This window comes from Neophocaena asiaeorientalis, unplaced genomic scaffold (assembly GCF_003031525.2).
Source record: "Neophocaena asiaeorientalis asiaeorientalis breed wild unplaced genomic scaffold, Neophocaena_asiaeorientalis_V1.1 scaffold5, whole genome shotgun sequence".
In the NCBI taxonomy this organism is placed as follows: domain Eukaryota; kingdom Metazoa; phylum Chordata; class Mammalia; order Artiodactyla; family Phocoenidae; genus Neophocaena; species Neophocaena asiaeorientalis.
In genome coordinates, this window is record NW_020174698.1 from 5,130,891 (window position 1) to 5,144,568 (window position 13,678).

General features: G+C 35.9%; 1 protein-coding gene across 1 annotated transcript in view; it reads right to left on the minus strand.

The window, feature by feature from the left end:
* The window catches only part of ENPP1 (ectonucleotide pyrophosphatase/phosphodiesterase 1), a 69,839-nt gene that overhangs the window by 24,406 nt on the left and 31,755 nt on the right, over positions 1-13,678 (minus strand). The window contains exons 3-7 of the mRNA XM_024759013.1: positions 7,918-7,990; positions 5,617-5,733; positions 4,758-4,883; positions 3,792-3,852; positions 1,561-1,658 (exon numbers count right to left, since the gene is read on the minus strand). Coding sequence (XP_024614781.1) covers positions 1,561-1,658; positions 3,792-3,852; positions 4,758-4,883; positions 5,617-5,733; positions 7,918-7,990 — 475 coding nt within the window. The remainder of the gene's footprint in view (positions 1-1,560; positions 1,659-3,791; positions 3,853-4,757; positions 4,884-5,616; positions 5,734-7,917; positions 7,991-13,678) is intronic.

The window sequence follows — 13,678 nt, forward strand, 5'->3', positions numbered from 1 at the left end:
GTGGTAACATACTAAATTATAGGATGTAGTTATATTTTAACAACAAAAAACTGCATTAGTAGCTAAATCTGCAAAATTAAAACAAGAATGAAGCAGTAGCTGGGATGACAGTGTCCCACCCCAAAAATCCAATCTAGCTAACTCTAGACAAGTTCAACACTGCTCTAAAGATAAAAAGCATCTTCCGGCTTCAAGTACAAGAAAGGACACGTCAAACTGTTGCTGATTTAGCCCTAGTGTCACATTCTGCCTCTACCATTGAAGAGGGAATACAAAACTAATGATTCTAGCATATCAATACCCCATTGCCTGAAAATATTCCTCAGATTGGCATGTGTCTATCTATCTCACTGCCTTCCAAATAGTTCAGAATTACAAGCTACATTCCCCAACTACCCAAAGAGAGGACTTAGTCTAACTGTGTATTGATTTCCTTTCAACTTCATGTATAGGTACCTACAGCTCCTTAATTCTGAACTCAGGTTCTGAACTCATATTTGGTGCTATGGAAACAAACTTTCCTCCTGATGATAACAAAGGGCCATATTCAAACCTCAAAGCTCATGAGCCTGGCTGGTAAGAACAGAGCCTTCCTTGCCCATGCAAGCTCTCTGCTAAAGACTTTTTTAGGTCAAATGATTATTTATAAAAACTATTTTCTTCCCAGGAGAAATTAGAAACTGAAATTTTTTAAAGTTCTCCAAATATTATTTTGGCTTGTCACAAAAGAAGTAGAATAAACGTACCTATGTATTTACTGAGAGTGACTTTGATGTTTAAACCAACCTCATATACTCAAGTCTAGTAAATAATGTTTCAGAACTCCAGAAGAACACCAAAACAGTGTATTTACTTACTTCTAGTTCAGTCCAGCATTACACTGTGGCTACTTAATTACTGATCACTGATAACAAGCAATGTTCTACAGTTTTTATACCCATATTTAATTTTTTTTTCAGTAACAATGATGATACAAGTGATGCCCATATTACTGGTGGTTAATGTGATTTAAAACTTTGGCATTAATACTAAGAAAAGACAATTCTACTATTGCGTTAGTAACTTATACAATAATCATTCAATTAAGGCTTTATTGAGATAAAGAAGTGGGAAAGATGCTACATGATACTATAAGATAAATAACAAATATTCTATATCTACCCTACTAGAAACATAGCAGTTTTTGAAATGCTATTTTAGTTTTTGAAATGCTATTTTAAGATGTAATACATATTAGATAAATATATAAATAATTTTTCCATAAAAGGAATCCAAAAGTCTAAGAAAAAAAAAGTATATCTTATCTCATCCTTATATCTACAACTATCACCAAGGGATAAAAATCCTAAAGTAACTACTATTATCGCAGAATTATTTAAAAGGCAGTTTCAGAACAATTACAATATTAAACACTAGTTCCTTATCATTAGGTTTAACTCTTTTGCAATAGAGGAGTTTAGTAAAACAGATTCTGCCAGTATTTTTCGAAAAAAAGACTCCTTCCTTAGTCTATCTCACTGAAACTGTGGCACTCCAATAGTAAACTCTGAAGTTACTCACTCAGCTTGCTAATAACAGGAAGAAGTCCGCCCCAAGTGTGTAAATATTCTGCCCTGAAACCATCCAAAGAAAATAAGAGGGTAGGAGGCATTTCAAACCTGGATAATGAGAAAGAAAGGAAAAAAAATTGTTTAAAGAAGAAGAAAGAAGACACAGAGCCAGTGAAGATTTTCCACTGAGGTTGGTATGTAATCTTAGGTAAACTAACAAGCTCAACAAACATCCTCATAAAGAATATTTTGTAAGCATCTATATTCACATATATGCTTTTATATTTTATAATATATATCATCAACTAGTACTGATTAAGCACTCATACCATTCTGAGCCACCATACAGAGACCATCATTTATGATTCCTGCTATTCCAAAAGCTAGACCAAAAGCAACTAAAATGTAATAATATTTTCCCAATTTGCAAGAGAATAAATGTTAACAAATAGCATGTTCTAAATTATGTTTCTTGTTTCCACTAATTTTTTTTCTGTAAAAGCATTTTCTGATATTGTCTCTACTTGAAACTAATAGATAGTATCTCATATCACATAAATTATATACAATATTTAGCTTTTAAGTTTACCATATTTAAAAGATATTAATATTTAATAGAGAAGTTGGTGAGGTATTTACTACAGTTAAATATATAAACAACAAAGAAATGATCCAAAGCTAGAAATGAACAAACAATGAAGGTACACACACACACACACACACACACACACACACACAGATTTACATGTGTGGTATGGAAATCCAAAGAGGGAAGCAAAAAAAAAATGTATAATGATATTCCCAACAAAAGAGAATAACTATGGACAACCATTCCATGGCTACACCAAAACAGGCATGGTTCAGAAATTTTACAGCTTCTAATGACATCTGATAGACAGTAGGAAAGTCGTGTATCACTGGATAACCATGAAAAAACTTTCCACTGAAAGTTTACTCAGTAATTTAAAAATCTGAGCACAAAGATTTACCTTACCTTACCTTTTCCAACTCTACTGCCTCCCCAGCTTACTCTCATACCCAAACACAAATGGAAAAAGGAGGAAATTTGTGTATAATTTCCACTAACTAGTATTTGTACCATAGTTCTGCTGGGAGACTCTGCAGAATCAGCTGCATATAGTCTCAATGGTCCATGTCTGTATAAAATTATTTCTATTCAATCAACAGAAAACATAAAAACAGTTTGCTGGGCCTCCAGGTAAATATATGGGTATAATAATTTCCCGTATAATAAAATGTGTCCTAAATTACGGTCTTCTTGTAAAGAAAGAAGGACTTATATTTTCCACTAACAGAGTCAACATTACAATTGGAAAATAATAGTCAATGTTTAGAAGGAAAAGGAAGATTCAAAATTCATTAAGTGTAAAATTTCCAATATATCTTGGACTTAACAGACATCTTAGGATATATGAGAAGTCCTCTTTGAAAAAAGTCTCTTTTGTTGGAATTTTTTGGGTTTAGTTTTGGCTGCTATTACTGCTGTTTTAAACAGAAAAGAACTCTTCCATCCAACAGAAAACAAAAATACATATTTAAAAAACAAAAATAAATTATATACATAAGTAAGCTAAAATACAGCTTTAAAATGTTTAACAGTCTGGAAAAATCATTATTTTAAAGACATAAAAATATATTTCTGAAGATTAATAATTCAAATTATATGAATTTGAATTCATATATCTTTGTTCAAGTGGAGCAAAGATGATTATGTTTAATACTGTCACCAAATTTCCACCTTCTGAATTCCACACAAATTTTTTTTGATGACCTTGTAAACATAAGGTATTATAAAAATACTCTAAATACAAAAATAACAAGTATAAATTATAAAAATTATGTAACATCTTCTCACAGACATGTTATCCCAACAATATATAAATGAACCAAAACACACAAAAAAAATAAAAAGAAGCTGTAATTTGCTGTAAGTTCAACTTGAAAAACTTCAAATGAATGTAAAGATCCTTCCTTCCTAAGAAGGAAAACACAAATACTTTCACCCAACACTCATGAATACTAAATATTTATGATCTCTCTTTTTTCCACTAGCTTCCAGAGTGGGGAGTCACGCCATAATCATCTCTACACCACCAGTGCCAAAAGAAGGCTTAACTAAAAATAATATTTACTGAACCAATGAATAATTATTATTTTTATTTGGAAAGAGAAAAAAATGGTACGCCTAAAAAAAATTAGTATCTCAGAATATAATCTTACCCTGCTGGACACTGTGGATCATTAATGCTGTCACATGTTTCTTCTGCCCAACTTTTCTCACCTAAAACATTTTCAAGAAGTACAATGAGTTAAACACACTCAACAGAAACAATGATTGTGATGCCTGTGAGACACATTAGGACAGATTCCAAAAACAAAATATGTTAAACAGATACATAGATAATATGGGACGTGATTCTAGGGAAACAAAACAAATAAAGGGAGTTATTCTGTTTCAAAATAAAAGTTAGGTGATATCAGGAATTAAAAAACGAATGTATAATTGCAAGACTAAAACATACTACTGTATTTGGGAGAACTTGAAGGCACCTTTTCCATTTTCAAATTGTTAATATTTTCAGCCAAAATTTACAACCCTCCTTCTATCCACCCAACAAAATCTTCTGGTATTAAATCCTTGATGTCTTAGTTCCTCTCATACAGAGCCAGGTTCTGTCAAAGAATTTCAAGGAACCCTGTAACGCCTAGATGAGACATCATCATAACATCAGTTTACACAGAATCTTATGCCCTAACTTCACATCCACTCTCTCAATGCACAGTAGACATTGTCCTCACTTACTATAAAGGAACCTGTTATATAGTCAGCCAGGACCGCAAAAGTGATCTTTCCACAAGTACAGCGTTAAATATGCAGCTAATATCAAAAGAACATGAGGGGGTTGTAGCAGAAGAGTGAGTGACTACAGATAAAACAACATTGGCCATGTTAGATAATGGTAATTATTAAGCTGGGTGATGCAAGCTTCATCACATATTCTCTCTATTCAGGTATATCTGTTTGAAATTTTCCTTAATACCATGTTTTTTAAATATTTTTTCAGCTAATATAGTGGGTCAATAACTATGACTTCTAATGTAAAAAATACATCTGTGCTAAACCCCGCTAGGACCTAGGAAGATGTAAGCCTGCCTCTGAACCTGGCGAGGGCATGACCTCCTGACCTCGGCACACGGAGCCATGGTTGATGCAGCAGTCGCCCTTGTCCTTGCAGTCATCCGAACAGGAGCAGAGGCTTCGGGACAACCTTTTCTCACCACACCTGAATTTGCTGCAAGTCCATATCCGTTCTAGAAACAAATATCAACATAATACATTTCATGGTCCAAATTCAACATGTCCAAAGTGAATACAGAAATGTCTCTGGAACATGATCCATGAAGAGACAATGGACCATTTTCTAACCCTTAGTCAGTCACAGAACCTGCCACCACAGTGGTCAATCTGAACTAAGAGAAAATATGCAGGCAGTAATTATTATTCACTAAAAAGCCAGAATCTCATCATTTTAAAATGTAAACAAACGTTAATTCTTACTATACAACTCCCATGTCCATCTTGGCTTCTTCCACCAGTCATTGTCAGAGTTCTCAAAATTTAATCTAAACCTGGCTCGCTCTCATTTAAATGTTATTCCATGTCATACGTAGAGAAGACCAAATCAAACAGAAAATTTCCATAGTCTGATGGTCTTACTTTGAAGTTTAAGTGGACATCTTAAGAACTCTTGCTTTAATAAGCCCATAGAAATATACATATATTTTAAGCAGCCTTTTTGAACTTAGGTGAAATGCAAATTAGACTAAATAGGCTATCAGCATACATTAAAAACAGGCAGTTTTGCTATCCATAAAACTTTTAACAAGGCAAAATATGTAAATTTTTTTCTCTCAGAAAATATAAAGGCCAAATTTTTAAAAATCTCAAATGGGTTAGGTAAATCACATACCTAAAAGATGCAGAACTTTTCTTTGCTCTTTTACCAAGGCCCATGACTCCATCTTTTCCCCTGCATATTTTTACCTGGTTCTATACACGTCTCCTGGTAATCTAGACAGCAGTTTCCAAGGTCAACGCAGGCAACATCACAGCGACAGTTCCCAAATGTTCTCTCAAAACAGCGACCTTTGCAACTTTTAACTGAAAATATTGAAAGATGTTTCTAATCATTATATAATTACAAAGCAAACATCAATTAATACACCTAAGTTAGTTATAGTCAGGTTCAAATATTGTTTTAGAAAACACAGATGGGGTGGGCAATAAAGTTAACCAAGAATCTTTTCACAAATACATGTAGAAAGTGACACAAACAGAAGGCGGTAACCTTACAGAGTTTGCAATTTTATCTCTTGCCATAGGAAAAAAAGATGACTTTTTTCTTTTATATGTTATAAACCTTACTGGGGGTAATAAAACTGAAATACTTTTGAATAATAAAGAAAAGAAAAATAAGAAGAGCTTGTTCTGAAGATTTTATGCAGAGTTCTCTAAAAAGTGATAATCTATGAATATTTCAGAAAGACAGAGAATACCTGACTTACATCATTCTCAGTCTGGTGTAAAGGAGAAGTAATGTGTTTGTACAGAACATGTTCTGCGGGACCCAGCTCCCACCATCACCTAGAACATCCATTGCACCTTCAGTTCCAGGCTGCTCCCTTTGAGAAACTTTCCCAAACTCCCAGTCAAGGTCCTTTTTCCTTTTCTTAAGTTTGTATAAAACCTTACCCTTCATCTCAGTCACTCACTTCCATTTGTAACTAGATCATCTGGTTAATATCCCAGTCTCACCCTAGAGCACAAACTCCTTAAGAACAAAGACCACATCTGGAAGTTACCCAGTACACTGTATCCCTGGTGCCTAGCAAGAGCCTTGACTATAGCTGGTACTAATAAGTTTTTGTTAAATGGATAAATGGCAGATATGGAAGGAAAATACTTTTCATTAAAAACAATTTTACATTGTAACTCTTTACTAGTTACCTAGAATAAGCTAGGTTTTTATTGGATTACTAAAAAATCAGGGTGGTAAGAAAAAAAATCCACTTATAAAATAATGGAAGTCAAAAAGAAAAAAATGAATAATCCTAGCTCTTGACTGCAATGGTCTCCTGACCCAAGAAGACACTGCCACAGAGTTTAACTCTCATTTAACACCGGGAAACTAGGCAATTTCAAGGACATGAAATGACAATAATAATTTCTAGGGTCAAAAATATTAACTTTCCTGACCCAAGGGGGAAAAGCTATTATAATAATAGCTATTACTTGGAGCTCACTAATATGTTCCTAGTCATTTAAAAAATAATATGCACTCCATGTTGAGTTTAGATTAAAATTACTGTTTTCAATCATTCGGTTTTATTTTTACATGCCAAACTGAACTCAAGGGGAATTACTTTGGGTCTAAAGGCTACACAGGTGAACACTAAAGTCTATAGCTTTTTAATTTTATTAAACATTGACAGTTTGCTCTGAATAGTTGCTGACTAAATATATAAAATTACATTTCATTCATTTCAACTATAAATGACAGCTTAACAACCACTAACATTTTTTAAATGACTAATATCACAATTACAGAATAGTTGAACAGAAGGATTTGTTCAATTTTCAAAACCAAATTCCCTAGGAAGACCATCAGTGATTTTAACGGGGAAAAAATTAAAAACTACCTCAGAGCCAAAATAATGACTGCTACAGTGTACTGTGATTCAGTTTTATTATTCATAGTTATCTTGTCAGTGTTGGCTAGATTTCTGCACTCAGTAATATATATATATATATATTAGCTTAAAAATATCACCGTTGCTTTGAAATGTCTGCAATTTTAAAAGACTTAAAAGCATGTAAGGATAAGTTTCTGGTTGCCCAGGGATGCTAATTGGTTACCTAGTAACCTCCAGGGCTAACTCCTTAGGGAGAAAAAGTGTTTGGGAGTCACTGGAGGAAGTCAGGGAGACAGGCTCCAAGAGCACAGCACCAGAACCTGTCAGCCAGCTGCTTGTTTGTGTCTTTGTTCTTTATTTTTTGCTGTTTTGAGGTTTTTCTGTTTGTTTGACTGGTGGGTTGGTTTTTTGGTCATAGCCCCTCTTCATCATTATGGGATGAAGTTCTGCAAGTAAATAAAATAGTATATGGCTAAAATAATAAAAGAGCTTCAAGAAAAAGGCTCAAACCAGCATCAACTTTGCACTATCTATGGAGTACTCAAGGGATTAGGACATAACGCTTATCTCAATCACATTCTGAAAAAGGCTGACTAGTACCCCTACACACACACACACACACACACACACACAAAATTACTGTACTAATTACCTTCTTTGGCACAGCTTGGTTTCAACCCAAATATACAACCAAGGATTGTCGTTAACACACAGACTGACAATACCTGTGGAGAGAAAAAAAAAAAATGTAGTTTCCAAGCCCTTTTATTTCTTCAAATGTTTTATTTCTTTAAATACTTCTAAACTTGTTGGTGCTGCTCTGTTTCCTGATCTGGTGCTGGTCACATGATGTGTGCACCTTGGAAAAATTCAAACTGCACATTTCTGCTTCAGGTACTGTTCTGTATGTACGTCATACTTCAACAACAAGTTTACTTAAATATTAGCAAACAAATCTATGCCTTCCTAGGTTAATGTTGCCAGAAATTTCCCAGTGGATGTAAATGAATCCAGTCCAAAAACTTATAATAATTAAGGTAGGGAGAAAAGAAAACCTAACAATTTTCTACTTGTTAATCCATAAAAGGCAATATGAGAATATCAGATGCCTCTTTTAACAGTTTAATTACACAAACCTAAACACTATTCTCATATTCACTGTGACAGCTTGTGGGAATGAGCAACAGACAGGGTTGGACGACTACATCCCGGACCCAAATGTTACCACAAACTGGTTGTGTAGAGATTTGGAACAGGTCACTTTAACATTCCAGACATCAATTTACTCACTTATAAAATTAAAGGGCTGGATTCCTTGGATCCCTAAAAATCTTTCCAGCTCTAACATTTTGCAACTTTCTCATTCTCCACTATTCTGGACTTTGACATTTGACTTTAACTAGATCATTTGGTGAATATGGTGTAAGTGATTACACCATATAACTCCCAAGAACAATGACAGAAGTTTATTTGTGAGTTAGAAAAAAAAAAAGCAGAATAATCTACAAAATAGTCCTCAATATTTTTCAGTGGAATGGAGTTCCCTTGGCAGCTCTCTGGAATGTCACATTTCAGGACAATTCAATAAAATATTCATTGAGCACCAACTATGTGTAAAGACTATATTATGCATTGAAGGAAAGAATAAGAGACCCTCCAGGGAGCTTCTACTTTTTGGGAAAAGGCAAAAGCAACAGTACAAATGGTTCATATTTGGTAGACTCTAGTTGCAGAGTTCTATAGCTGTTTAAAGAAGAAAGGCTGGGGTGGCCGGTGAGAAAGAGATCAGAAAAGACTTCATAGAGGAAGGCTCTGGGCTGGACTCTGAAGAGGGGAAATGATGGCATGATATTGTCAGGCAGAGCTGATGGAAGCGAAGAGAGGGCAGAGCAGAGAAAAGCCAGTATAAGGAAAGGCTTGCAGGAAGGAAGGCATATGGGAGGTGGCAGATGAATGATGAGCAGCCTACTTTGGCTGGAACCCAGAATATGAAAAAGGGGAATGGACACAGTATGGAAGGGTGGCGTGGCATTTCCCCAAAGCCAAGATGAAGAGATACTAAAGACAGGAGGGATGGGTGAATGGCACAGGGTGGGTGGTGGGTAGAGGCTTTTTTATGTTTTCTGAACTCATTCCCTCCAATAAAACATACTGAGTATTGACTGTATGCTGATCTGTAGTTTAGGTACTGGGTACTCAGTAATAAAAGAGACATGACCTCTGTCCTCAGCATGCCTCCTGTCAAGGGACTGCAGAACTAAAGAGGAAGTGAATGGCAAATAAACTGAGGAAGCAGGTCTAACACATTTCAAAAGAAAACGAAGGTAAAGGAAAAAAGAGTGAAAGTACAGTGGGTCTAAAATACAACAGGGTCTAGGTCAGGTTCTTTTTTTAGGAAATCAAAAACCTAAATGTATATATTTCCATTAAAATAAAGAGCCATCAGAAGAAGAGCTTGAACAAATAAGTAAAGAATGGCAAATAGAACAATGTCGTAAGAGTACTAATGGATTCTCCTAAGCCTTTAATGGTGGTGTAAACTAACACAAACTTATGGAAGAGTAATTCTGAAGGATCTATCAAAATCAATAAAAACTCTCTTACTGTCAATTACAAATATATAGGGAAATGAAAAAATAGTAAAACGAATCTGTATTTAGTATCCTGTAATTTAAACCACGGAAAGTTAAAGTTTTATTTCTTTGTAATAAACCTATCAAGAATAGTTTGAACAGTGTTTTATCCACTTCTCACAATACGGAGTGAGAATCTTTTATATGCCTTGGCAAATTGTCACATTCCTTTCTAAGTTTAGATAAGTTTCCAACGTTTTAACCTTTGCACTTTTAATACCATGAAATATCTCCAAAAATTCCATTAGTATGAATCTTTGTATCACTGTCACTTCCTCTGGGACGTCTTCATCCTTTCCATCAGAGCCATGCTTCTCATGTCAATAAATTCGCTGTCACTAGGTTCCTTTGGCTGCTTACGTAGAGTCCGTTGAACAGCGGCAGTGTTAGCCTACCCACAGTCAGCTATCTCTTCCGCAACCCCATCCACATTTGATCTGAATTTCATTTCCAGCATTATCACTTTTCTTTTTTTTTTTCTTTTTTTTTTTTTTTTCTGTGTTGGGGCTTCTCTGTTGTGGCCTCTCTCCTGTTGCGGAGCACAGGCTCCGCGATGGCTCACGGGCCCAGCCACTCTGCGGCATGTGGGATCTTCCCGGACCGGGGCACAAACCCGTGTCCCCTGCATCGACAGGCGGACTCTCAACCACTGTGCCACCAGGGAAGCCCATCACTTTTCTTTTTTTAACTGCACTTTATCGGCCAATTCCCTCTTTCAATTATTCATTTCTATAAAATGTGATGGAGGTCTACCACTGGCAGATAGAAAAGCAACACAAGTACTTGTTTTTCTGTCTGTGCTGAACTGACCAACAGATGCATAGTAACCAATCACTGACACACTTTAAAAGAAGTGACACTGGTCACTGACCATGATATGCATCTGCTGTTTGCATAGTGTTTTGTGGACTGAAAAAGCTAGTAGCAAAGATTGTACTTTGCAATTACTCATGGTCAATAAATCTTAGTTACTGAAATTTGAACCATGTTGTTGGGAGGCTGGTGTTATTTAATTAAACTGTGGGAACTGAAATTGTACATGTCAGAGAACCATGCAAAGCTAGCACTGCCTGTACTCTCACAAGTGGGCAGTAATATAGTATATAACATAATAATATATATATCCAAGGATGTTTAATTCAGAACTGTTTGTATTTGAAAAAAAATAAAACAAAACAGAAACAACCTAAGCTCATTATAAGAAACTGGTTTAAACAGTCAGGTTAATCATACAATAAAATACTCTCAGGGGATTAGCCTCAGAGATAGGTGGGTGAGAAGAAGGCTTAAAGATACAAAAACCAAAAAAAGCTGAGGGGTAGCCATAGGAAGTTGGAAGCAGCCCTTCAATCCTTCTCTGTAAGTAAGAAGCATCTATGGGGAGTGAGGAAGCCAAGGTGGGGCTCTGAAGTGATGAAGGGGGCTTAGGAGACCCCACGTGAAGGATGGCAGCAAATCAGTAGGGACAACAGAGATGGAGTCAATAATGGAAGAGTGAACAGACCCTCCAGCTCTGGGGGCCCAGCTTAACTGAGATCATGAATTGTTTGTAATAAGACCCAGAGGCCTGGAATTCCAGGAGTGGGAGTGGGGGAGTGGGGTAAAAAGATAACATGGCATGGGGAGATAGGAAGGGAGGGGAAACAGAAAAGGGAACAAGAGACTCAAGGTGTGACTGCAACAGCTGAACAGGGAGGGTTAGGACCACGTGAACATGGGTATTTGGATGGAGAACCGTGAGAAGTGAAGGATCGAGTGAGTGAAGGAGTGGGAATGAGGGAGGGAGTGAGGAAGTTAGAAGAACAGAAGTTATGGACTCTGAAGAGAATTTCAGAGTCTGAGTTCTCAGAAGTGGGGCGGTTTGGAGTGGAGGTGAACCCAAAAGTAGAAACCTGAAATTGGCATAAGGTACTTGCTGGAAGTAAGAAGACGAAAAAGTTCTACTACTTTTACTAGTCATCGGAGTTAACTTTTGACAATGAATGAAAATCACGATAAGAGAAGTTATTTATATTCTCAAATTTATTGACTTACAATACATATTCCCTCACTGCTGAAGAAATTCAGTCATGAAGATGTATTACCAATAACCTTACTGTTCTAACTAAATATAAAACAAAACTTGTGAACAGTTCTGCTACAAATAAGTCTCATCTTGAAAAAACTATGAAAAGATTTAGTGGTAAGCAAGCATTTAAATTGCAACCATGAGTTTAAAGCATACATGATATATGAAAATCTTTGCCCTCTTGTTAAGCTACAGAAGAGGCATGCTGATTTTTTTAATCACCTCTTTGTTACTAAAAGATATTATTTAGATTTACCTTTTAGATAATGCATAGCATGAAACTGAAACTAAAGTATGACCATAGGAACAATCATTTCACCTCTGTAAAAGATGAAATTTAAATTACCTACTACTTTGTTACACAACACCCAATCAGAATAGTTTTTAGTAGGAAATTTCTCTCCAACGATTATCAGAGCTGTGAAATCTAATTCAATTTGAATTTTCTTCTCAAAGTAGTTTAATCCAACAATGTCAAAATCCACCATCCTTTCATACCTCTATAACAATTTAGGTAGTTTTCAAGTTTTGATATTTTCTTAGAAGCTATAGCCAAAATATTTTATCTTAGAAAACATGAAGCTTGGAGACATATAAGCAAAAGTAAAGTTGTTGGAATATTTTGCCTCTATGTTAGAACAATATTTATTTGGAGTATCCTGCTTGTTTAGTTAGAGTCCCTGAATCATTTCTTGGCCATTTAGTGAACCAAAACAGATATAAAGAAATCACTCAATTTTTTTTCTCACAAATTCCCTCAAACACAGTGGCATTAACATAATGAGTATTATTCTTTCTTTATCAAGTATTCATACAAATGTGTCTACTGGCCTTTGCTAAAGGCCAGAGATGCTTTGGCCAGAGATGCAAATGAAAGCAATTCCTCCCCTGACAGAGAAAGCATGTGGACATTAAAATGAATGATTACAATGGAACTGGAAAAGAGCTCCAGTTGAAATATGTAAAAAATGTTAACATGCTACCAGCACAGTGGAGAGAAGAAAAGGAGAGAATGGTTACAAAAGCCTTCACAAAGAGAAAGGGGGGAAAAAAAGGAGTTTCCCCTTCAATCAATAAACAAATGTTTGAGTGCCTGCAATATGCACTGGACTTCGATTCTGTGGAGAAGCACAAAATTAAAACAAAAAGAATTTGTGGTGAAATCCTTAATCTGAGTTGATAATCTACTCAGGGCAACAACTCTAGAATTTGTTGATGATAAAGACATGAGACAGTGAGAAGTAACCTAAGAATTGAACTACATAGTGACAATGTGTCACCCATGCACCCATGCATAGGTACAGAAACTATTTTTTAACTGTACAGGCTAGCTGTGTTTTATCAACAAGATGCCACAAAGGCCCGCGGCAAAACCAGACTGAACCAGCTAGATCCAAGATGGCAGACAAAGCAGGCTAATGGTCACTATTTTCCTTGAGTTGATTTATCTCTGTGTTTCTGTATCGACCCCTGAGAGCTGAAGGACACTTGCCCTGATTTATCTCTGTGTTTGTTTCAAAAGTACCTGGTGTTGGGCCGGTGGTTTTCAGCTCTACTGGGAGAGATACATGCTTTGAGTGTTACACAGTGGTCAACCGCTCAGAACCTGGCCCTGACTTGACCACAGGACCACACCTGTGCAGATGAAACCTGGAGGAGTCCAAGAGAAGAGTTACCTTTGCTTCATCCCTATGCTAAGATCTTTGCCCAGT